Genomic DNA, 22,976 nt, shown 5'->3' with positions numbered 1-22,976 from the left:
TTCAGGGAACGGCTTACTTACTGTGAGAAATATGCATTTACTGCATGGGTAAAAAAAGAAGCTAATACTTTATTACAACAAACAAGCACCCAGTCGGGACCCTTTCACCAAATGTTTGATGTCAAGAACAAATCGGCTTTGTGGCAAAGCAACAGATTTCAGTTAAGCAAAAATACTATTTCGGCTGAATAGTCGTTCAAGTTTCAAGAAAGTATGTTTAATTTATAGGGTCTAACAAAAAATGTAAAATGTCTGCAGTTTGAACTTTAATTAGATGGTTAGGCTCATTCATTACACTTATTAAAGATGTATTTTCGGATAGAGTATTTGCCTGAAACATTTTCTTTTTAAAATCTTTTTTTTTAACATCTTTATTGGAGTAAAATTGCTTTACAATGTTGTGTTAGTTTCTGCTTTATAACAAAGTGAATCAGCTATACATATAGATATATCCCCATATCTCCTCCCTCTTGCGTCTCCTTGCCACCCTCCCTATCCCACCCCTCTAGGTGGTCACAAAGCACCGAGCTAATATCCCTGTGATATGCGGCAGCTTCTGACTAGCTATCTATTTTACATTTGGTAGTATATATAAGTCCATTCCACTCTCTCCCTTCGTCCCAACTTACCCTCCCCCCCCGTATCCTCAACTCCATTCTCTACATCTGTGGCTTTATTCCTGTCCTGCTCCTAAGTTCTTCAGAACCATCTTTCTTTCTTTTTTTTTTTTGATTCCATATATATGTGTTAGCATACGGTATTTGTTTTTCTCTTTCTGACTTACTTCACTCTGTATGACAGACTCTAGGTCCATCCACCTCATTACAAATAAATCAATTTCATATCTTTTTATGGCTGAGTAATATTCCATTGTATATATGTGCCACATCTTCTTTATCCATTCATCTGTTGATGGACACTTAGGTTGCTTCCATGTCCTGGATATTGTAAATAGAGCTGCAATGAACATTGTGGTACATGACTCTTTTTGAATTATGGTTTCCTCCGGGTATATGCCCAGTAGTTGGATTGCTGGGTCGTATGGTAGTTCGATTTTTAGTTTTTTAAGGAACCTCCATACTGTTCTCCATAGTGGCTATAACAATTTACATACCCACCAACAGTGCAAGAAGTTTCCCTTTTCTCCACATCCTCTCCAGCATTTATTGTTTCTAGATTTTTTGATGATGGCCATTCTGACCAGTGTGAGGTGACACCACATTGTGGTTTTGATTTGCATTTCTCTAATGATTAATGATGTTGAGCATCCTTTCATGTGTTTGTTGGCAATCTGTATATCTTTTATGGAGAAATGTCTATTTAGGTCTTCTGTGCATTTTTGGATTGCATTGTTTGTTTTTTTGATATTGAGCTGCATGAGCTGCTTGTGAATTTTGAAGATTAATCCTTTGTCACTTGCTTCATTTGCAAAACTTTCTCCCATTCTGAGGGTTGTTTTTTTGTCTTGTTTATGGTTTCCTTTGCTGTGAAAAAGGTTTTAAGTTTCATTAGTGCCCATTTGTTTGTTTTTGTTTTTATTTCCATTTCTCTAGGAGGTGAGTCAAAAAGGATCTTGCTGTGATTTATGTCAAAGAGTGTTCTGCCTGTGTTTTCCCTCTAAGAGTTTTACAGTGTCTGGACTTACATTTAGGTCTTTAATCCATTTTGAGTTTATTTTTGTATATGGTGTTAGGGAGTGTTCTAATTTCATTCTTTTACATGCAGCTGTCCAGTTTTCCCAGCACCACTTATTGAATAGGCTGTCTTTTCTCCATGGTATATTCTTGCCTCCTTTATCAAAAATAAGCTGACCATATGTGCGTGGGCTTACTCTGGGCTTTCTATCCTGTTCCATTGATCTATATTTCTGTTTTTGTGCCAGTACCTTACTGCCTTGATTACTGTAGCTTTGTAATATAGTCTGAAGTAAGGGAGCCTGATTCCTCCAGCTCCGTTTTTCTTTCTCAAGATTGCTTTGGCTGTTCGGGGTCTTTTTTGTTTCCATACAAATTGTGAAACTTTTTGTTCTAGTTTTGTGAAAAATGCCTTTGGTAGTTTGATAGGGATTGCACTGAATCTGTAGATTGCTTTGGGTAGTATAGTCATTTTCACAATGTTGATTCTTCTAATCCAAGCACATGGTATATCTATGCATCTGTTTGTATCATCTTTAATTTCTTTCATCAGTGTCTTATAGTTTTCTGCATACAGCTCTTTTGTCTCCTTAGGTAGGTTTATTCCTAGATATTTTATTCTTTTTGTTTCAATGGTAAATGGAAGTGTTTCCTTAATTTCTCTTTCAGATTTTTCATCATTAGTGTATAGGAAAGCAAGAGATTTGTGTGCATTAATTTTGTATCCTGGTACTTTACAAAATTCGTTGATTAGTTCTAGTAGTTTTCTGGTGGCATATTTAGGATTCTCTATGTATAGTATCATGTAATCTGCAAACAGTGACAGCATTACTTCTTCTTCTCCGATTTGGATTCCTTTTTTTTTTTCTTTTTTCTCTGATTGCTGTGGCTAAAACTTCCAAAGCTATGTTGAATAATAATGGTGAGACTGGACAACCTTGTCTTGTTCCTGATGTTAGTGGAAATGGTTTCATTTTGTTCACCATTGAGAATGATGTTGACCTGGTTTTGTCATATATGACCTTTATTATGTTGAGGTAAGTTCCCTCTATGTTTACTTTCTGGAGAGTTTTTATCATAAATGGGTGTTGAATTTTTTCAAAACCTTTTTCTGCATCTATTGAGACGATCATATGGTTTTTATCCTTTAATTTGTTAATATGGTTTCTCACACTGATTGATTTGCATATATTGAAGAATTGTTGTATTCCTGGGATAAATCCCACTTGATCATGGTGTATGATCCATATAATGTGCTGTTGGATTCCGTTTGCTAGTATTTTGTTGAGGATTTTTGCATCTATGTTCATCAATGATATTGGCCTGTAGTTTTCTTTCTTTGTGACATCTTTGTCTGGTTTTGGTATGAGGTTGATTGTGGCCTCATAGAATGAGTTTGGGAGTGTTCCTCCCTCTGCTATATTTTGGAAGAGTTTGAGAAGGAGAGGTATTAGCTCTTCTCTAAATGTTTGATAGAATTTCCCTGTGAAGCCATCTGGTCCTGAGCTTTTGTTTGTTGAAAGATTTTTAATCACAGTCTCAATTTTAGTGCTTGTGATTCATCTGTTTACATTTTCTATTTCTTCCTGGTTCAGTCTCAGAAGGTTGTGCTTTTCTAAGAATCTGTCCATTTCTTCCAGGTTTTCCAATTTTTTGGCATATAGTTGCTTGTAGTAATCCCTCATGATCCTTTGTATTTCTGTAATGTCAGTTGTTACTTCTTTTTCATTTCTAATTCTATTGATTTGAGTCTTCTCTCTTGTTTTCTTGATGAGTCTGGCTAATGGTTTATCAATTTTGTTTATCTTCTCAAAGAACCAGCTTTTAGTTTTATTGATCTTTGCTTTCGTTTCCTTCATTTCTTTTTCATTTATTTCTGATCTGATCTTTATGATTTCATTCCTTCTGCTAACTTTGGGTGTTTTTGTTCTTCTTTCTCTAATTGCTTTAGGTGTAAGTTTAGGTTGTTTATTTGAGATGTTTCTTGTTTCTTGAGGTAGGATTGTATTGCTATAAACTTGCCTCTTAGAACTGCTTTTGCTGCATCCCATAGGTCTTGGGTTGTCGTGTTTTCATTGTAATTTGTTTCTAGGTATTTTTTGATTTCCTTTTTGATTTCTTCACTGATCTCTTGGTTATTAAGTAGTGTATTGTTTAGCCTCCATGTGTTTGTATTTTTTACAGATCTTTTCCTGTAATTAATATCTAGTCTCATAGCGTTGTGGTCGGAAAAGATACCTGATATGATTTCAATTTTTTTAAATTTACTAAAGCTTGATTTGTGACCCAAGATATGATCTATCCTGGAGAATGTTCCATGAGCACTTGAGAAGAAAGTGTATTCTGTTGTTTTTGGATGGTTGTCCTATAAATATCAAGTCCATCTTGTTTAATGTATCATTTAAAGCTTGTGTTTCCCTATTTATTTTCATTTTGGATGATCTGTCCATTGGTTAAAGTGGGGTGTTAAATTCCCCCATTATGGCTGTGTTACTGTCAATTTCCCCTTTTATGGCTGTTAACATTTGCCTTATGTATTGAGATGTTCCTATGTTGGGTGCATAAATGTTTACAATTTTTGTGTCTTCTTCTTGGATTGATCCCTTGATCATTATGTAGTGTCCTTCTTTGTCTCTTGTAATAGTCTTTATTTTAAAGTGTATTTTGTCTGATATGAGAATTGCTACTCCAGCTTCCTTTTGATTTCCATTTGCCTGGAATATCTTTTTCCATCCCCTCACTTTCAGTCTGTATGTGTCCTTAGGTCTGAAGTGGCTCTCTTGTAGACAGCATATATACAGGTCTTGTTTTTGTATCCATTCAGCCAGTCTATGTCTCTTGGTTGGAACATTTAATCCATTTACATTGACGGTAATTATCAATATGTATGTTCCTATTACCATTTTCTTAATTGTTTTGGGTTTGTTATTGTAGGTCTTTTCCTTCTCTTGTGTTTCCTGCCTAGAGAAGTTCCTTTAGCATTTTTTATAAAGCTGGTTTTGTCGTGCTGAATTCTCTTAGCTTTTGCTTGTCTGTAAATGTTTTAATTTCTCCATCGAATCTGAATGAGGTCCTTGCTGCATAGAGTAATCTTGGTTGTAGGTTTTTCCCTTTCATCACTTTAAATATGTCCTGCCACTCCTTTCTGGCTTGTAGAGTTTCTGCTGAAAGATCAGCTGTTAACCTTATGGGGATTGCCTTGTATATTATTTGTTGTTTTTCCCTTGTTGCTTTTAATATTTTTCTTTGTATTTTATTTTTGATAGTTTGATTAATATGTGTCTTGGTGTGTTTCTCCTTGGATTTATCCTGTATGGGACTCTACATTTCCTGGACTTGATTGACTATTTCCTTTCCCATATTAAGGAAATTTTCAACTCTAATCTCTTCATATATTATCTCAGTCCCTTTATTTTTCTCTTCTTCTTCTGGGACCTCTATGATTCGAATGTTGGTGCATTTAATATTGGCCCAGACGTCTCTGAGACTGTCTTCAATTCTTTTCATTCTTTTTTCTTTATTCTACTCTGCAGTAGTTATTTCCACTATTTTATCTTCCAGGTCACTTATCTGTTCTTCTGCCTCAGTTATTCTGCTATTGATTCCTTCCAGAGAATTTTTAATTTGATTTATTGTGTTGGTCATCATTGTTGGTTTGCTCTTTAATTCTTCTAGGTCCTTGTTAAACATTTCTTGTATCTTCTCCATTCTGTTCCCAAGATTTGGATCATCTTTACTATCATTACTCTGAATTCTTTTTCAAGTAGACTGCCTATTTCCACTTCAGTTGTTTGGTCTGGTGGGTTTTTACCTTGCTCCTTCATCTGCTGTGTGTTTCTCTGTCTTCTCATTTTGCTTAGCTTACTGTGTTTGGGGTGTCCTTTTCGCAGGCTGCAGGTTTGTAATTCCTGTTGTTTTTGGTGTCTGCCCCCAGTGGTTAAGGTTGGTTCAGTGGGTTGTGTAGGCTTCCTGGTGCAGGGGACTAGTGCCTGTGTTCTGGTGGATAAGGCTGGATCTTGTCTTTTTGGTGGGCAGGACCGTCTCTGTTGGTGTGTTCTGGAGTGTCTGTGACTTTATGATTTTAGGCAGCCTCTCTGCTCTTGGGTGGGGTTGTGTTCCTGTCTTGCTAGTTGTTTGGCATAGGGTGTCCAGCACTGTAGCTTGCTGGTCATTGAGTGGAGCTGGGTCTTACCATTGAGATGGTGATCTCTGGGAGACCTTTCGCTGTTTGATGTTACATGGAGCCTGGAAGTCTCTGGTGAACCAATGTCCTGAACTTGCCTCTCCCACCTCAGAGGCATAGGCCTAACACCTGGCTTGAGTACCATGACTCTGTGAGACACGTGGCTCAGAAGAAAAGGGAGAAAGAAAAAAAGAAGAAAGAAAAAATAAATTAAAGTAAAATAAAATAAAGTTTTTGAAATAAAAAATAATTATTAAAAATAAAAAATATTAAAAAGTAATAAAGAAAAAAAAAAAGAAAGAAGGGAGTAACCAAGCCAAAAAAGAAATCTACCAATGATAACAAGCGTTACAAACTATACAGAAAGAAAAAAGAAAAGAATAAGAAACAAAAATGGACAGACAGAACCCTAGGACAAATGGTAAAAACAAAGCTATACAGACAAAATCTCACACAGAAGCATACACATACACACTCACAAAAAGAGAAAAAGGAAAAAATATATATATCTATATATATAAAAAAAAGGAGGAAGAGAGCCACCAAATCAATAAACAAATCGACCAATGATAATAAACTCTAAATACTAAACGAAGATAAACATAAAACCAGAAACCAGTCAGTAGCATACAGTAAACCCCAAGTCTACAGTTGCTCACAAAATTCACCGCCTCTATTTTGGGATGATTTGTTGTCTATTCAGGTATTCCAGAGATGCAGGGTACATCAAGATGATTGTGGAGATTTAATCCGCTGCCCCTGAGGCTGCTGGGAGAGATTTCCTTTTCTGTTCTTTGTTCGCACAGCTCCCAGGGTTCAGCTTTGGATTTGGCCCCGCCTCTGTGTGTAGGTCGCCAGAGGGCATCTCTTTCCCACCCAGACAGGACAGAGTTAACGTAGCAGCTGATTAGGGGCTCTGGCTCACTCAGGCCAGGGAGAGGGAGAGGTACGGTATGTGGGGCGAGCCTGCGGCTGCAGAGGCTGATGTAACATTGCAACAGCCTGAGCCACGCCAATTTTTCTCCTGGGGAAGTTGTCCCTGGATCACAGGACCCTGGCAGTGGTGGGCTCCATAGGTTCCTAGGAGGGGAGGTGTGGATAGTGACCAGTGCTTGCACACAGGCTTCTCTGTGGCTGCAGCAGCAGACTTAGCATCTCATGCCCATCTCTGGGGTCTGCACTGATAACTGCAGCTCATGCCCATCTCTGGAGCTCGTTTAGGTGGTGCTCTGAATCTGCTCTCCTCGCACACCCTGAAACAACAGTCTCTTGCCTCCTAGGCAGTTCTAGACTTTTTCCCAGACTCCCTCCCATCTAGCTGTGGTGCACTAGCTCCCTTGAAGCTGTGTTCATGCAGCCAACCCCAGTCCTCTCCCTGGGAATTGACCTCCGAAGCCCGAGCCTCAGCTCCCAGCCCCTGTCTGCCCCGGCAGTCAAGCAGACAAGCCTCTCGGGCTGGTGAGTGCTGGTGGGCACTGATCCTCTATGCGGGAATCTCTCCACTTTGCCCTCTGCACCCCTGTTGCTGCGCTCTCCTCCATGGCTCTGAAGCTTCCCCCCTGCCACCCCCATCTCTGCCAGTGAAGGGGCTTCCTAGGGTGTGGAAACCTTTCCTCCTTCACAGCTCCCTCCCACTGGTGCAGGTCCCATCCGTATTCTTTTGTCTCTGTTTATTCTTTATTCTTTTGCCCTCCCCAGGTACGTGGGGAGTTTCTTGCCTTTTGGGAAGTCTGAGATCTTCTGCCAGCATTCAGTAGGTGTTCTGTAGGAGTTGTTCCACATGTAGATGTATTTCTGGTGTATCTGTGGAGAGGAAGGTGATCTCTGCGTCTTACTCCTCCTCCATCTTGAAGGTCTCCTCTTTTTAAAATCTTATTTTAAGTTTCCTTGAACTTTTTTTTTCTTTTTTTTTTTTGCGGTACGCGGGCCTCTCACTGTTGTGGCCTATCCCGTTGCGGAGCACAGGCTCCGGACGCACAGGCTCAGCGGCCATGGCTCATGGGCCCAGCCGCTCTGCAGCATGTGGGATCTTCCTGGACCGGGGCACGAACCTGTGTCCCCTGCATTGGCAGGCAGACTCTCAACCACTGCGCCACCAGGGAAGCCCTATTTTGATATATTTGATCTTTTTAGACCACTAGTGTTAAAAGGCAATACCAGTTTAATCATTTCCCAAATAAGAGTATAAAATATGACTCAGACGAGGCTTGGAACTTCCCAATTATAATGGACTATCAGAAGATTAAGCTGTGAAGAGTCTGTGTGTGTGTGTGTGTGTGTGTGTGTGTGTGTGTTTGTGTGTGAGATGTGTTTTTGCACATTTTCAGAATCATATGTATTTTTTTCTATTTGCTCTAAAAATTTCAGAAGGTTCCTATCAATTTACCTATATTTATTTTATTTATATATATATATACATATATACACAGATTATGATGTATACAATACATATAATTTTCACAAAATTAAATTTAAAGTTCATTTTATCATCTGACCTCTGATTGCATTTCAAATGTCCACTGTACCCTCCTAACATCTACAACTATAAATTTCTGAGATCTTGTCCTTTTATTTCATTTGTTTCTTCAACCCCTTTCACTGGCTCACTGTATTCTACCAGCAGCCTGTGTCATTACATCCTCCCTCTTCTTTCTGTTTGCATCTGGTTCTCATAAATCAATTCCAGATGAAATCGAGTAATCTTGCCCTAGTACGCCACTACCTATATAATTCATCCTTATCAGATCTATCCAAGCTAAACATTGGCCCCTGGTATTCTGATTCTTCTCATGGGATTCAGGATTAATTGGGACCCTCTGTTATAAGTAGTAGACTATCTCCAAAACTTTGACCTTTGTCGACAGTCTTGTTCTCTGACCCTGGCCATAGGCTAAAACCTATATTCCCAGATGTATATTTCTAGAACTGTTCAGCTTTTTGAACTTTCAGCCATGTAGTCACTAGATCAGATTTCCATATATTGAGTCAAAGGAGAAGTTAATAAACATTGAGGACAAGGTCTGTTGGTATGCATTATGGTTTTATATAAAGATGAATTAAACAATTATTTCTGCTCTCAATTGGTTTGTAACTTAATAGAGAATATGGCAGAAGTACATTGATAAGAATAATAATATAGAGTAAAAATGTGCAATAAGAGTGGCATACTTTTATCTGAGCCTAATGAACTGAGAAAAGATATTTTTTTTAAGAGTTCAAAACTGATTTCCTTCTGCCACTATGGCTGAATGTAAATAAGTTGCTCAAATTCTTTGGGTCTAAAGTTCTTTATTTAAAAAATTAAATAGTAATACTTACTTCATGAATCTGTATATTAAATGAGTAATACATATATAAGATAGTCATACATATATATCTGTTATCAAATAAATGTTCAATAATAGGTATCTATAAATATATATGTGTATATGTATTTGCACATATGTTTTTCAATTTATATATAAATATGTGGGCTAAGTTTACACAGAATAATTAAGACTTGAGTTTTTGACATACTAATATCGAGACTCTGGAACCAGCAGAAAGTTCTGGACCAAAGATAAAGTAATAGTGAACATCATGCAGCACTTCACATGGGCTATAACCAAAAAGATGTGGGGAAACAGGAACATAAGCACCAGGACCAGTTTTTCACATAGTTAAGAGGAAGGGTTCAAAAACAAGCAAACAAACACAGAAAAGCAACAAGAACAACAACAAAAACAAGACTTCATCACTCCATTAGGAGACGAGGAAGCACTAAAGTCTGTGTGGGCCAAGGACTAGGGAACTTGTGTCCTTCATCTGAGAAGAGTGTGTAGAGATGAGGCTTACTCACTTGAAATCCAGGGGCATTGCTGCTTTTTGTCCCTTGATTTCATCTCCCTGCCTAAAGCTGAGAGGAAGGGCCTTGTGGAGCTCCTGCTATAGTGCATAAGTCTGAGGCTGGAGTGAGGTGTGCGATGGAAAACCCCACCCCCAAGAATGAATGAAAAATATTGGAGGCAGAGTTCGGAGTAAGTTAAATCTCAGTAAAAGACTTAGAAATGTAGAACGTTGTCTTTGTGAAGTTTCCTTGTAAAACTTTAAAAAAGTAAATAAGACCTTCGTGCACATCCCCTGGGGCAACAAGAAAGCGAGGCCACTGTAGAGATTGTGTTTCACTCTATCAATTCTTGAAGAAAATAGGAAGAGAAGAACCCCAAGTGCTTTGAAAGTGGGCTGTGGCTGCTAAAAAGAAGAGAAAAGGGGACTCTGGGCATGGTTCTTGGCTTAAGAAGATGTCCCATGTGGATATGGGATTACCTATGGGGCCATTTCTCAAGTCAGGCCCATCTGTTGTCGCTGGTGCGCTTTTAAGATCTTGTGAAAAAATTATTCTCTGGTATGGAGATTGAACTTGCTGAATATTTTCCTGGGTAAACAATGTTTTGTTCTTTTTGCTTACTAATTCAGAAAACACATTAGCAACAATATTTATGTAGTTTATAGACAAGGAAAGAAATCACATGTTCCTGACCAAATGATTTAGTCATCATTTTATGAGGTTTTCCATATGTGTGTCATCAGACACTTTAGAATACCAAAGATGAAACCTTTGTTTGGCAGTACTGTGTTATTTCTTAACAAGTTTAAACACTGTTGATTAGAGAGCATATCAGACATATTCAGGTCTTCTTCAAACTCTCACTGTAAATTTTTAGATTTTGCATTTTTAAACTTTCAATTCAACGTCTTCCACAAAGCTGTGAAAGTTTTGAAAGCTAAGTATTTCATATACTTATAACTACAAAAAAATCATTAAAAGAAAAGAATGATTCCAAATCTTTTCCTGAATAATATTATCATAGGATTGACTTGAAAGTTTTGTGGAGGAACAAAAATCCTGAGAACTATGACACAGAAATCTGTAGGATTAAAAACGGACCTTTAAAAGGTCAATGTTCCATTTTTCTGTTTCTAAAACAAGTACAACAACAAAGAGTACTATAGAATACATTTTAACTATGTACCAGCCACTATCCTAAGCATGTTACATTCCCCTCAACACCTCTTTTGAGGTAGGTCCTATTTTCATTATTCCCATTTTGCATATAAGGAGACAGATTTAGTGAGTGGAGTACAATGTCAATAAAAGAGATAAAAGAGCCCTTCATGTCCTCTGGGACATTGATTTAGTTATCCCTTCTCTCAATTCATCAGATGTACAGCCTCCTTCCCATGATATCCCCTTCTGTCCACACAAAAGCACAGATATCCTCTAGTTATTTTTTTTAATGCAACCAGTGGGAGAAATACTAACATCATTCACATCATTAACTTCCATTTCATCCAACTGTATGTAATTAAACACATTCAAGAGCTTTAGGCCAAACATTGGCCAAAAAGAATACCCCAGAAAAATTGATTGTGGTTTTAACATGTGCTATGAAAAATTCAAAATTCATGACCAGACTGTTGTCTCCAAATGCTCCACAAACAACCTCGACAATAGCTAGAGTCCCTCACAGATGGACCTCTTTCTCTAGCTTGTGCCTCATGCTGTTCTCGGGGATCGGCTTGCCCAGGGTCCCAGAGCATTTCACTGAGCAGTACCTGTCCAGTTGCTAACACCTTATGGCTTTTTGCCAGTAGTCAACAGCTCCACATTCAAGTCAAATCCCAGCTCCATTCCCCACTAAGTCTGTGGCCCTAAAAATGTTGTTCAGCCTTTCTCTCAGTTTACTTATATATAAAATGGAGATAAGAGTTGTACTAACTTATGAAGATTAGACAATGCAAGTAAACTTCTTCAACCAGTACTTGAATACCTAAAGACTCAGTAAATATTTGCAATTATCATTATTAATACGTTGAGTGAGATTTAAAACGTATTATTTTAATGTGCTTCCTCCTTCAGTGTTTATAATACTTCCAGATCTATTCTGGGTGTGAAATGTTTGTGACATCAGCCTACCATTGTTTAAGTGACTAGTAAAAAGGCAATTACTAGTAAAAAGGCAATTACAGTATTTAAACATCTGTAGTCGATTGTACAAAAAAAGCAAAAAGTGAGAACTAGTTTTCTTTCCTTTAATGTAAAATCAAACACCTAAAAAGTAGGATTTCTGCAGTCATGAATTTAAAAATATGTGAATGTAAATGGAACGCTTAATATAAATTATGTCACGGAGAAGGATATATATGGCAACAAAGGTCAGCTTGCAGCCTAAATTTAATTGCATAGGTTTCCGGGAGGTATCATGCCTCATTGCACTGCCCAGTTCAAGTGGTCTTACACATTTTTTATCTAACGTAGAATTTGAGCTTCCTTACATAGAGCACAAAAATACCAGATCACTAAAACCACTGCATTCCTTAATTTTCTAGTCTGTTGATTTTGGTTCCTATACATTTGAGCATAAAAGCTGATTGGTACTATGCCATCAGTAATAACAATCTAATAGGAAAAAGTTTGAATAGTAGTAAGGAAATACTAGCAAATCACTAGAATATTATTATGAAAAAATAATATTGGAAGGCTGTGAATCTCAACACCATCCTGATACTAAAGAGTTACTCCATAAACATTTTACAGAGAAACAAATGAGCGAGTGAATGAATGGCTTTATTTACAAAATGTTGAGTACTGGAAATAAGTAGAATTTAAACTTTGTTTAACAGGAGATAATTTTATGGGAGAAAGAATAGTATCTTAAACAGAAAGTAAGAGTATCCAGGGCTTTATTTTATTGTACATAAATACAGTTAAACAGACTTTCATTATTTCTATTTAGAGAAATTAAAGTTTGAAAACACAACTAAGGGCAGATGATTTGCCATTTACCTGTGGGACAACCCACAGAGTCTAACCAAATATGTCATCTGATCCTCACCACAAAGAGTCTGCTAACCTTGTGTAGTACAGACCGTGTACCCCAAGATTTTGTTAAACGCTAGGTTTTCACTATATGCTGATAACGGAACTGGAACAGGAAATAAAAATGAATTGTTTCACATTTACCTTAAATATTAAATACATGCAATAAAAATGATTTCAAGTCAGCTCATTGACATAGTGTTATTTCCAGCAAGTGGAAGATTAGAGTTTTGATGTTAACTTGAAGCTTTCTTCTTTAAGATTTCTGCAAACAAATATTGGTTAGTACAGAAAAGGGGGTTTAAAGGCCTCAGAAGCCCAGTTGAATTTTGTTGACAATAGCATTGAGAGTCACATCTAGGAATACAGTTTTTAACTCTGCCTTGTCAGCTGGCCAGCTATTCCAGGCCCAGGGGTATTCTCCAAATCTGGCTTGAGCTATTTTACTGTAAGTGCCTCTTTTGTGGCATTTAAATGATATTGTTGTGTTCTGCATTGCTGAATCAGCACCTTTAAAATAGAATAAGAGGTTGACGTATTCCTTTTGTGCAGTATCACTAGGAAAGAGCTGGAATACTAGTCCCTAAATAAAAACATTTTTTTCTTGTAACAACACTAAAAATCACTCGATCACTTGCCTATGTGTTCACAAATTTTACTTTGGAATGTCTTCTAAATTCTCTTCCATAGTTCTGTCTACAGCTAATTGTTAAGTTTGCTATTATTTTTGTTATTTATGAACATTAAGACTTGATTTTCTTTTCCTTCTAGGATCCCCTGCTCTGACTGGAACTGGAACTATCAATGTCATAGTGGATGATGTCAATGACAATGTCCCCACTTTTGCCAGTAAAATGTATTTCACAACAATTCCTGAAGATGACCCAACGGGGACAGATGTTTTATTGGTAAATGCCTCAGATGCTGATGCTTCAACAAATGCAGTTATCAGGTACATATTACTTTGTAAATTTTAATTATTTTTCTCATTAAACATTAGTCTTTGGACTAAATGCACACAATGCTTCATTTTGCTGAAATTCTGTAGCATTAACTCATAGCCCAGTTGTGGTTATCTATTGCTGAATAACCAACTATGCCTAAAATTAGGATTAAAACAATAATGATTTTATGTATCATTCTAAAATTTTATCTTATTCATTTTATTTATATTTTTATTGTATCTCATTATTTTGTAGTTGAGGAATTAGGGCACAGGTCAGTGGGAGATTCTTCTGCTTCTTGTGGTTGACTAGTGTCACTTATGGTATTTACCTGGTGACTGTGTCCTAGAGGGTCCAAGATAGCGTCACTCGCATGCCTGGTGGCTTGGCAGGGATGGCTGGAACTTTAGGCTCAGCTGGACCCCTTCTCTGATCATGCGATCTCAGAGCTTCTCAGTGTGGTTCTTCAGCAGGGTAGTTGGACTTCTTTATATGGTAGAAGAACCTCTGGGTTACAGGGACCTCAGGTGAAAGCTGCTAATGATCTTAAAGGCCAGGCCTTGAAACGGTGTAGAATCACTTCCATAATACTCTCTTTGTCAAAGCAGCCATGGCCAGCCAAGAGTCCCTGGGCTAAAACCCATCGGTGAAAAGTCTTCAAACGACTGTGCCATCCTATAGTCAGATATGATAAAAATTCATGCCATTTTTATCTTGCAAAAAACTATTATGTTCACTTTAAATTGACAAATATTACAACTTAAATGAAAAATATTTTCACAGAATAGTAAGTTGTTATGCCAACCTAAATCTTATTTACTCTGGCTTGATATGTTTTTAATGGAATATATATTTTGGATGTTAATCACTCCTTGCTATTCATGGAATCCTGGAGAAAATCCACTTTTTCCTCTGGTTAACAGAGCTTTTATGTATTAATGTTTATATTGACTATTTAAGTATTACATATTTAAGTCATTTACCCAACTACTGATGGACTCTCTAAAAGCACAACCTTTTATGTGTGATGTTAATTTTCCCATATGGTCTAACATGATCTTTTGCACAGCAGCTACCCCCAAAATATTTATTTCTATTCTTCTTTCTACCAGTTTGATCAAGTTATGCATTTTAATGGATGGAATACTTATTTTGAGTTAAACACTTTACGTAACTTTTAATATTTTCCCTTCTAGTAAACCAGCCTGCATTAATTACTAGCTTATCTAGTTTATATCTTTATCTAGTTTATATCTTTGTTTCCCAGACACCTATTCCAGAATTTAGCTGTTATAGAAATATATTCCTTTTTTTTCCCCAACTGACCAAATCTCCATTCAAAACCTCACTTTTAATTCTTTTCTGTCATAACATTGGAGAAAGTCACAAAACTGTATCAACAGGGTTGACATTCAAAGGCAGATTCCTTTCTCTGTGCTCCTAATCCCATCCCATTCGATTTCCCTCAAATCATTAATTCAACAGTTACTACATTTTGCTCTGGATCTTCAGGTAATCCTTCTTTCCTTGATCATACCTTTATCCCTACAGAAATGCTCAGAATATCTGGTATTGAGTCCTGGTTCCTTTATTTACTTACATGACTTAGGAAAGTCATTTTAGTGTCTCTAAGGCTCAGTGTATCCATCAGTAAAAGTGGAGTTAAGAATTGCTACTTTCGAAATTTGTGAGAATTAAATATATATTGACCAATTACTAGGTGCCAAGTATCATATATGGAATCAGTTAATATGTGCAAATGTCTCTAACACATTATTGGGACATGAAAGTCACTAAATTTATACTCGTTTTTTTTTCTTTTCATCACTCTAATATCTATTTTATTCCTAATATATTCTTCTACAACATAGTAGTGACTGGCACCTAAATAAATGCATTAAATGAATGATCCTAGTATTCTTTACAACTGCTGCTTTTCCTCACAGTTTTCACACCACATTTTTGAGAGGGTGGGTTACTGCCTCATAGTTTTCTCTGGCCATTTATTCTTGAAAATCTCTCAGTCTTTCTCCTCCATTGCTTTACCAAAAAAGACTATTCGAAGATTCTACTGAAATTTATCAAGTCCAGTGATTTCTGAGTCTTTATTTTCCTTTGCCTTTTGCAATATTTGCACCACAGGTCAGCCTTTCTTATTGACATTATTTTTTTCTCCTCAGTGTCTGTGTAAATGTTATTTCTTATTTCTCATCCTGCGTCTCTGACCACACCTTCTAATTTGCCTTCTGTATCCCCTCTTTCTAGCTCTCCAAAGAAATTTGGACCTTCGCCACAGCATTTTTTCTCAGTCCTTTTCTTTCCTTTCTTTATTTTCCCGCACATGTGTGTATGTGTGCGTGTGTGTGTGTGTGTGTGTGTGTGTGTGTGTGAGAGAGAGAGAGAGAGAAAGAGTAAAAGAGAGAGAGAGTAGAGAATCATCCATTTCCATGGCTGCAGCCATGAGAAAAGTTACCCAGAAAACTAGACAGAAAACCTCTAAACCTATTGTATCAACACTGACTCCACCCTGGAGATTCCCACCCGTCTTTAAAACTCTCTAGGAGGCACTTCTACATAGAGGTAGAAGTCATAAGAACAACATATCAGAAACTAATAACCTTTTCTGTTTCTCATCTTGGTGTACTGCGCTCTTTTAATGATGTTGCCTTGCTTTCTTCATCCTCCCATCTTGATGGCTAACAGTCATTCTCTCCCCCTACGCTCACTCAGTGGACAAGTTTTCATGTTTCTTCTTTCCTAATGCCTCTGGCACTCATTCTTTTCTGTGCATCCCTCCTGCCAAGACCCTAGTTCAGTCCATAATTACATCATGCCTGGACTATTATAATAAAAATTAACTTACTTTCCTTACTCTGGTTTCTAATCCTTCCAATCTATATATTACATGATCCTGTATAATCTTGGAGCCCTTACGATGTCCCAGATACTTTGTTAAGTTCTGAGGAGTTAAGCACTGCAGTTCTAATAAGAACACTTTAATATAGAAGGTAATTTTGAAATATTACAATTATAGTACCTTGTAACAAGTATAGTTTAAACAGAATGTGTGGAAAGAACAGCATACTCAGTGATACCTGAGGAAATAAATATAAGCTTCAAGTAATTGATGAGTTTTGGAAAGACAGAGGAGTTGCTTATGGACAAACAAGGGATGAAAGGCATTCTAGGGAAAGACAATAACAGGTGCAAACCCAAATCTATGCAAAAACACAGCATCAGAAAAACAAAGCTCTTCAGTATGGTTGGTGTGGGTTAGGAACGTGCCTTGTATACCATAGGAGAAAATTCACATTTCTTTCTGTGTCTAGTAGGAGAAACAGCTGAAATGTTTTAAGATGGGCAATAACATGATTAGTTTATGTTTTATGATGATTCCTCTCTCAGTGTTGTAGAAAGTGATTTGGATAAAGCAAAGCCTGAGTCAGTGAATGAAAGGAAAATGGCAGTAACATGAAACAGCTAGCTCAGTGGCGTAGCTTTAACGATACTCCCCCCTCCTCAACATCTTTCAACTTCCAGTTTGCCTAGGGCATAACGCCCAGTCTGCATATTCCAGCCACTCCGTAAACAGTCCCAGCATCTTTCCAAGCTTATTCTGTACAAATGTATAGCCAAACTTTCAGCCTCACTGGATCACTTTCTGCTCCTGGGAAAAGGACCTGTGCTTTTCCAAGCATTATGGCTCTGTTCAAATCCTTCTATATCCTAGACCAGGGTTCTGCAAACAGCAGCCTGCAAGCCAAATTCGACCCAGTGCCTAGTTTTGTAAAGTGTTACTGAAAAATAGCTATGCCCATTCATGTACGTATCGTCTGCAGCTGCTTTTGCGTTAAAACAGCAAGTTGAGTGTTGCAACAGAGATCTGATGGCCTAAAGAGCTGAAAGTATTTACTAACTGGTTCTTTACAGAAAACAATTTGTTGACTCCTAGCCTAAAATACCTTCATTCTCCCTTTACAATACTATTGTAAGGTGGGTAACCTCTTTAAGACTTAGCCTAAATTTACATTTCTCCAAGAAAGGCTTTTCTATCAAAAGTGATCTCTTTGTCTTCTGAATTCCCTAAACAATGCTTCTGAGCAATTTCATAGCACTTAAACATACTGCCTGGTTTTGTATTTACTTTTCCATGTGTCTTTCTTCCATCTAGGGTATAAGTTTGAGCACAGAATTTTTTTTACCTACTTATCCATGTCTCTATTAGTTCATCCATTTACCTAAAGATGGATTATAAGAGATTATATATAATAGATTATTATAATTATGTACGTATATATACTGTTATGTGTGTAAACCTAAACTTTGAATTCTTGTCACATACTAATTACTCTGCCAAGTGCTTTTCAAAAGAAATTACATTTGATGCTCAAAACTACCAAATGAAAGGAATACATATATGTATAATACTTTATAGATAGAGAAGACTTAGAAAGGCTAAGAAACTTTATGAATTTAAGTACTTGAATGAGATCAAAATTCATGTCCAAGGGAACTGTGTTCCAAAGTCCAGTTTCTAAACTATTACTAAATCACTGTATTCTAGCAGCCCACAGTGCAGTGCCTTATGACCATAGCAAATCTCAGGAAGAGGTAAAATAAGTTTCAAAAAATCAAATGGGGATATTTCAGCTTTACAAATGCAACAACAGTTGATTTAGATTTTAGATAACAATGATCAGTTTATGCCAGTAATTTGAAACAGTAATTTCTTGAGTCAGAAAAAAAATTAACACCTTGTTGATTTGCATTGAACTAAATCGTTGTAAACTGATTCTACATCGACAAACCTGAGCAAGAGTCCCTTTTGGCCTTAGCAAGAGCTACAGTGTGCCTTGTCTCACCCACATCCCCCCAGGCTGTGTCTCACCTTCCATCTACTGTAGGATAATGGAAAAAGTGCATGTTGAAGTCATAAAGACAGAAGTTCAAAGTCTCCACGTACCATTTATAGATTTCATGTTTCTCTGTGCAACTAGATTAGCCTCCCTTAGACTCAGATTCCTCATCGATAAAAAATGTAGTACAAAACCAAACTGTTAGGATTGTTCTGAGGCTTCAATGAGAGCGTATATAAAATGCCTTGTAGTCTGCTGGGCGCACCCTAAGAACACAGTAAGATGCTGCAAAGTTGTAAAGAACAGCGTAGGTGTTTAGCTGTTAAGAAGGTAGCACAAGACTTGATCTAAGTTCATAACCTTAAAAGAAATTAATGTGGACCAGAGAAGCAGGAGAGAGATGCATGAAAAGATGAGAAGTGAAACAAGACTCAAATAATACAAGTAGGGAAAACCTGGGCATGTGATCTCAGCAGTCCATCCATTTATATTGTCCCCTATGTTTCTTTTATCTCTTTCTTTTTGTAACTTACAAGAATAAATTTGATTGAAACTGGTATTATAGATATTGTGAGATACTAAAGAATATCTCATATTTAAAATACACTATTGATACACTTTTATTCTTTAATTTTTAAAACTAATAAATATATTACCTACTTTTAAACAGACAATCTTATGTGCAATAGCATAAAATAAAGAATAAGAATTGATAGTACAGAGTTCCTCTATGGATTATTTAGTTCAACCTGGGCCAGAACTCACATCATTTGCCTTTCAACACGTTGTTCATTCTAACATACCATGGTCTTCTCACATACAAAGCATCCAAATCAAATTTACATACATTTTGCCTCCTTCTTATTTTTATTTGTAAATGCTTAAGGGAACAAATATTTGAGTGAACCCTGACCTTTGCTGCCATAAAGCTGTAAGAAAGCTTGTGGCACTATGAAGCACTTGTTGCAACCCCTATTAACTTATTTGGTCATTTCTACACCTACCGATAGAAGCAAAGTTTCCCAAAGTAAAGTCACGTAATTCTCATAATCCAGGTGTCTACAGACTTTCTCCAAAAGGTAAGGCAATATGATTATTTCATGAGTCCTGAATTTCTAACTTTGAGAAATCATTTACAAACCTGTGTTATTTTTATTTTGATAAAGGGAATAGATAGCTTCTACTGTGTAAGCATAGTAATTACACTTTGTAAAGTCATTTCTGGTCCAGGAAATATAGTCAGTGCTGTTCTCACTCCTGATCGTGGCATGTGGGTGTGTCAAAGGGTGTTCAAATCTGAGTGATACCAAGTACTTTATCAATATTAATATCATTTCTCAACCAAATTCCTTCTTTATTCTTTTTCTATTTAGCTCTCATTTTATAGAACCTCTATTTAAAAAAAAAGAAATAGCTCCCAACGGTTCATTATGTCTCTAAAAAGGATGAAGATGCTGAAATGTTTGTTTTAAATGATGAACTTCATAGGAGAAATGTGCACTGGCTGCAATGCAAGGTTTTTCTTGCTGTTTCTATTAGGCACTTGCTGTTGCTACGTTTTTACGGACACAAACCAAACTATAGAAACACCAGTTAGTTCCAACAAGGGCATTTCTTTGTTGGCATAAAGGAGAAAGCTTTGAAAGATGTCTATTATCTCGCTACCCTCCAACTTAAAAAATTATGGACCCCAGCCAGCTTCTGAACCTTCAAGCTTAGCTACTTCTTTCCTAGCTGACCTCTCAGGAATATATACAGACAGCTTTTTTCTTCAGAAAGAAGATAGAAGCTATTCTCAGTGGAAACTCCTCCCTGCTAACCAATCTGGTTAGCATCAAAATATCCATGAAGATGTCATACCTCTCCTTACAACAAGAAAGCAAAGCAGCATGGCCATATGAGGAATAGCAAATGAGAGAATTAGTATCTAGGAATGTCTCTGTATAAATAATCAGTTCTTGAGTTGTTCTGGACAGTCAGTATGTGTCAAATACTTTGTTTGGTCTTTAAAGAAAAAGATCTTCCACTGACCTTTCTGGTGGTGCACAGCAGAAAAAATAATTTTTAGATTCATTTAACAGATGTTCATTTGTGATCCTGGCCACTGACCACAATATTAGAGCAAGGCCCTGATTTATGCTCTCAGGCTGGTTTATTTAAAACACAATAGTCTTCTGGGTTTATTCTGGGGACTTGCATGATTTAAGAAACCCACAAACCTTGTGAGGACCTGCTTGAGGTCATGGGATATCTCACAATAAAGATTGTTAATGTGATGTTCACATAAAATTTGAACTCGCCATATCCTTTCGTTGTTGTGTGATCTTACGTGTAATGTTTTTCTTGACATTTCTGCCTCGGTCATTAAATTATAGTAAATAGATGTTGCAGCATTAAAACTGGAAGAAATATGCCCACGTCTGCTCTCTGCTTTAGTTATAGGATCATTGGTGGAAATTCTCAGTTCACCATCAACCCATCCACAGGACAAATCATCACCAGCGCGTTGCTAGACAGGGAAACAAAAGAGAATTATACTTTAGTGGTTGTCGCATGTGATGCTGGATCCCCGGAGCCTCTTTCCAGTTCCACCAGTGTGCTCGTCACGGTGACTGACGTCAACGACAACCCACCAAGGTTTCAGCATCACCCGTATGTCACCCATATCCCATCCCCTACTCTTCCAGGTAACCAAACCAACTCGGAGGTCTCATAGATGAATAAAAACTATACATTGGACACTTTCTATAATTACATTGCTGTTATTTTTACGTGTATATTTCTGATATAGCCAAAGTTGGCAAATCCTCTAAAAGTCAACTCTTGCCTAAATAAATTGAAGGAACATCGAATCTTGCAAATTAATTCTTTCTTCCCAGACTAATTGTATTTAAGGTTTTATAATTGCCACACCTTTCCTAGTGCTGTTTCTTAATTTTACTTGAATATTGTTAAAGATTAGAATAGATTTCAATCTGTAGTCAAGGAGGGTTCTGTCCTGAGATCTAATTTGTGTGTTCCTTGATAGGAGGGACATTATCTCTTTTTCCATGCCATATCCAAGCACCTGAAACATTATCTGGAAAGTAATAGGCCTTCAACTGTATTTCTTAGTAGAAACTGAATATTTTATTCAATCTTCATAGATAGATAAGTTTTCAAAAGGTTTAATGAAGGAATCCTTCTAGTTCATTATTACTGTAAATATTTTACTCTAGTTTTGATGAGTGAAGTTTTTCTTCCGTTAGTATGACTATGAAGCCGTTCATGAACGACTTTCGTATTGACAATATGTATTTAGCTTTCTGCATCTCTTTTAAATTTAGTTTGGTTTTGTTTGTTTCTTTGCAAGGAATGGCCTACTCTCAGGCACTACACAAATCATCTGCCATTGGTAATTTTTGAAATGAATTTTGAAACAAGAAAATATACACATAAAGGCCATAATTAATTTTCCTTGCTTTAAGATATTTTTAATTAGAAAAACAAAAAAACGGATGCAGGATTTCTCCTCTAGTGATCTTTGATCTTCTATTCACTTGAGAAGGTCTAATTGATACCAATTGCAAGTATAAAATCCATAAATTATTGTGCCAAATTTCTATCAAAAGGAAATGTCAATAGTGAAGTCATAAATCCCTGATGACGGCCTTCAGCTGAAATGATGCTGGCAGGCATGATTCTAATCACACCCGATGTGTGGTGATGCAATATAACATCTCCTGTACAAAGTGAGTAAGGCTTAAGCATTTTTTTCCTCATTAGACATGATATAATTAATCAGAATCACTGGCCTTTTTTAAATTAGAGACTTTTCACTTGTGTCACAAACTCTTCTGTTACGGGTAGGAGTGCAGGTTTGGGAAAGGTTTCTGAATAAGTTCATCGAAAACACGTCCTTATGGCAGCTTTTCAGCGTTATCTCGTCTACAATCTGTCCAATTGGCCCTCATCCCAAGCATTGACTTTTGGAATCCAAATTGAGTCCATTCTTCCTCAGTTCTTATTTCTTACTACTTTATCATTGTTTATGTGTGTGTGTGTGTGTGTGTGTGTGTGTGTGTGTACTTTATAATTGTTCATATATGTGTGTGTGTGTAATTTATAATTGTTCTAATATATATATATATATATATATATATGCACGCATACATATATACACTTCATCTCCATATGAGAATAGTTCACAGATAAGAGAATTTTGCTATAAAAGAGTGGGTATAAGGAATCAACAGTAATTTTTTAAACATATTATTTTTGTTGACATGATTACATAAAAGGTAATTCAATAATATTTTAAGACATAATAGGGCAATTATTCTTTTCCCCCATTGGGCATAAACATAGTTCTTAGCAGAACTCCTGTATTATCGTGTTTGTTGGAAGTTCTGTTATGTACAGATTTTTCTCCTAGGAACTATAATTCGGAAGGATTAGCCGTTGCCCTTCCCTGTGCTTCTCGCAAAGGCATACTGAAAATTATTAAATTCACTAGACTGC

At 36.8% G+C, this 22,976-nt stretch overlaps 1 protein-coding gene across 2 annotated transcripts in view; it reads left to right on the top strand.

Moving 5' to 3' along the window:
- Positions 1 to 22,976, top strand: part of FAT4 (FAT atypical cadherin 4) — a 172,657-nt gene that overhangs the window by 108,507 nt on the left and 41,174 nt on the right. For both annotated transcript variants that reach the window (XM_079921069.1, XM_079921068.1), the window contains 2 exons: positions 13,448 to 13,628; positions 20,913 to 21,163. In XM_079921069.1, the coding sequence (XP_079777195.1) occupies positions 13,448 to 13,628; positions 20,913 to 21,163 (432 nt within the window). The remainder of the gene's footprint in view (positions 1 to 13,447; positions 13,629 to 20,912; positions 21,164 to 22,976) is intronic.

The sequence above is a fragment of the Stenella coeruleoalba genome (assembly GCF_951394435.1).
Source record: "Stenella coeruleoalba genome assembly, chromosome: 4".
Classification (NCBI taxonomy): domain Eukaryota; kingdom Metazoa; phylum Chordata; class Mammalia; order Artiodactyla; family Delphinidae; genus Stenella; species Stenella coeruleoalba.
The sequence above is the reverse complement of the archived record's forward strand: the minus strand, read 5'-3'. Positions and strand labels throughout refer to the sequence as shown.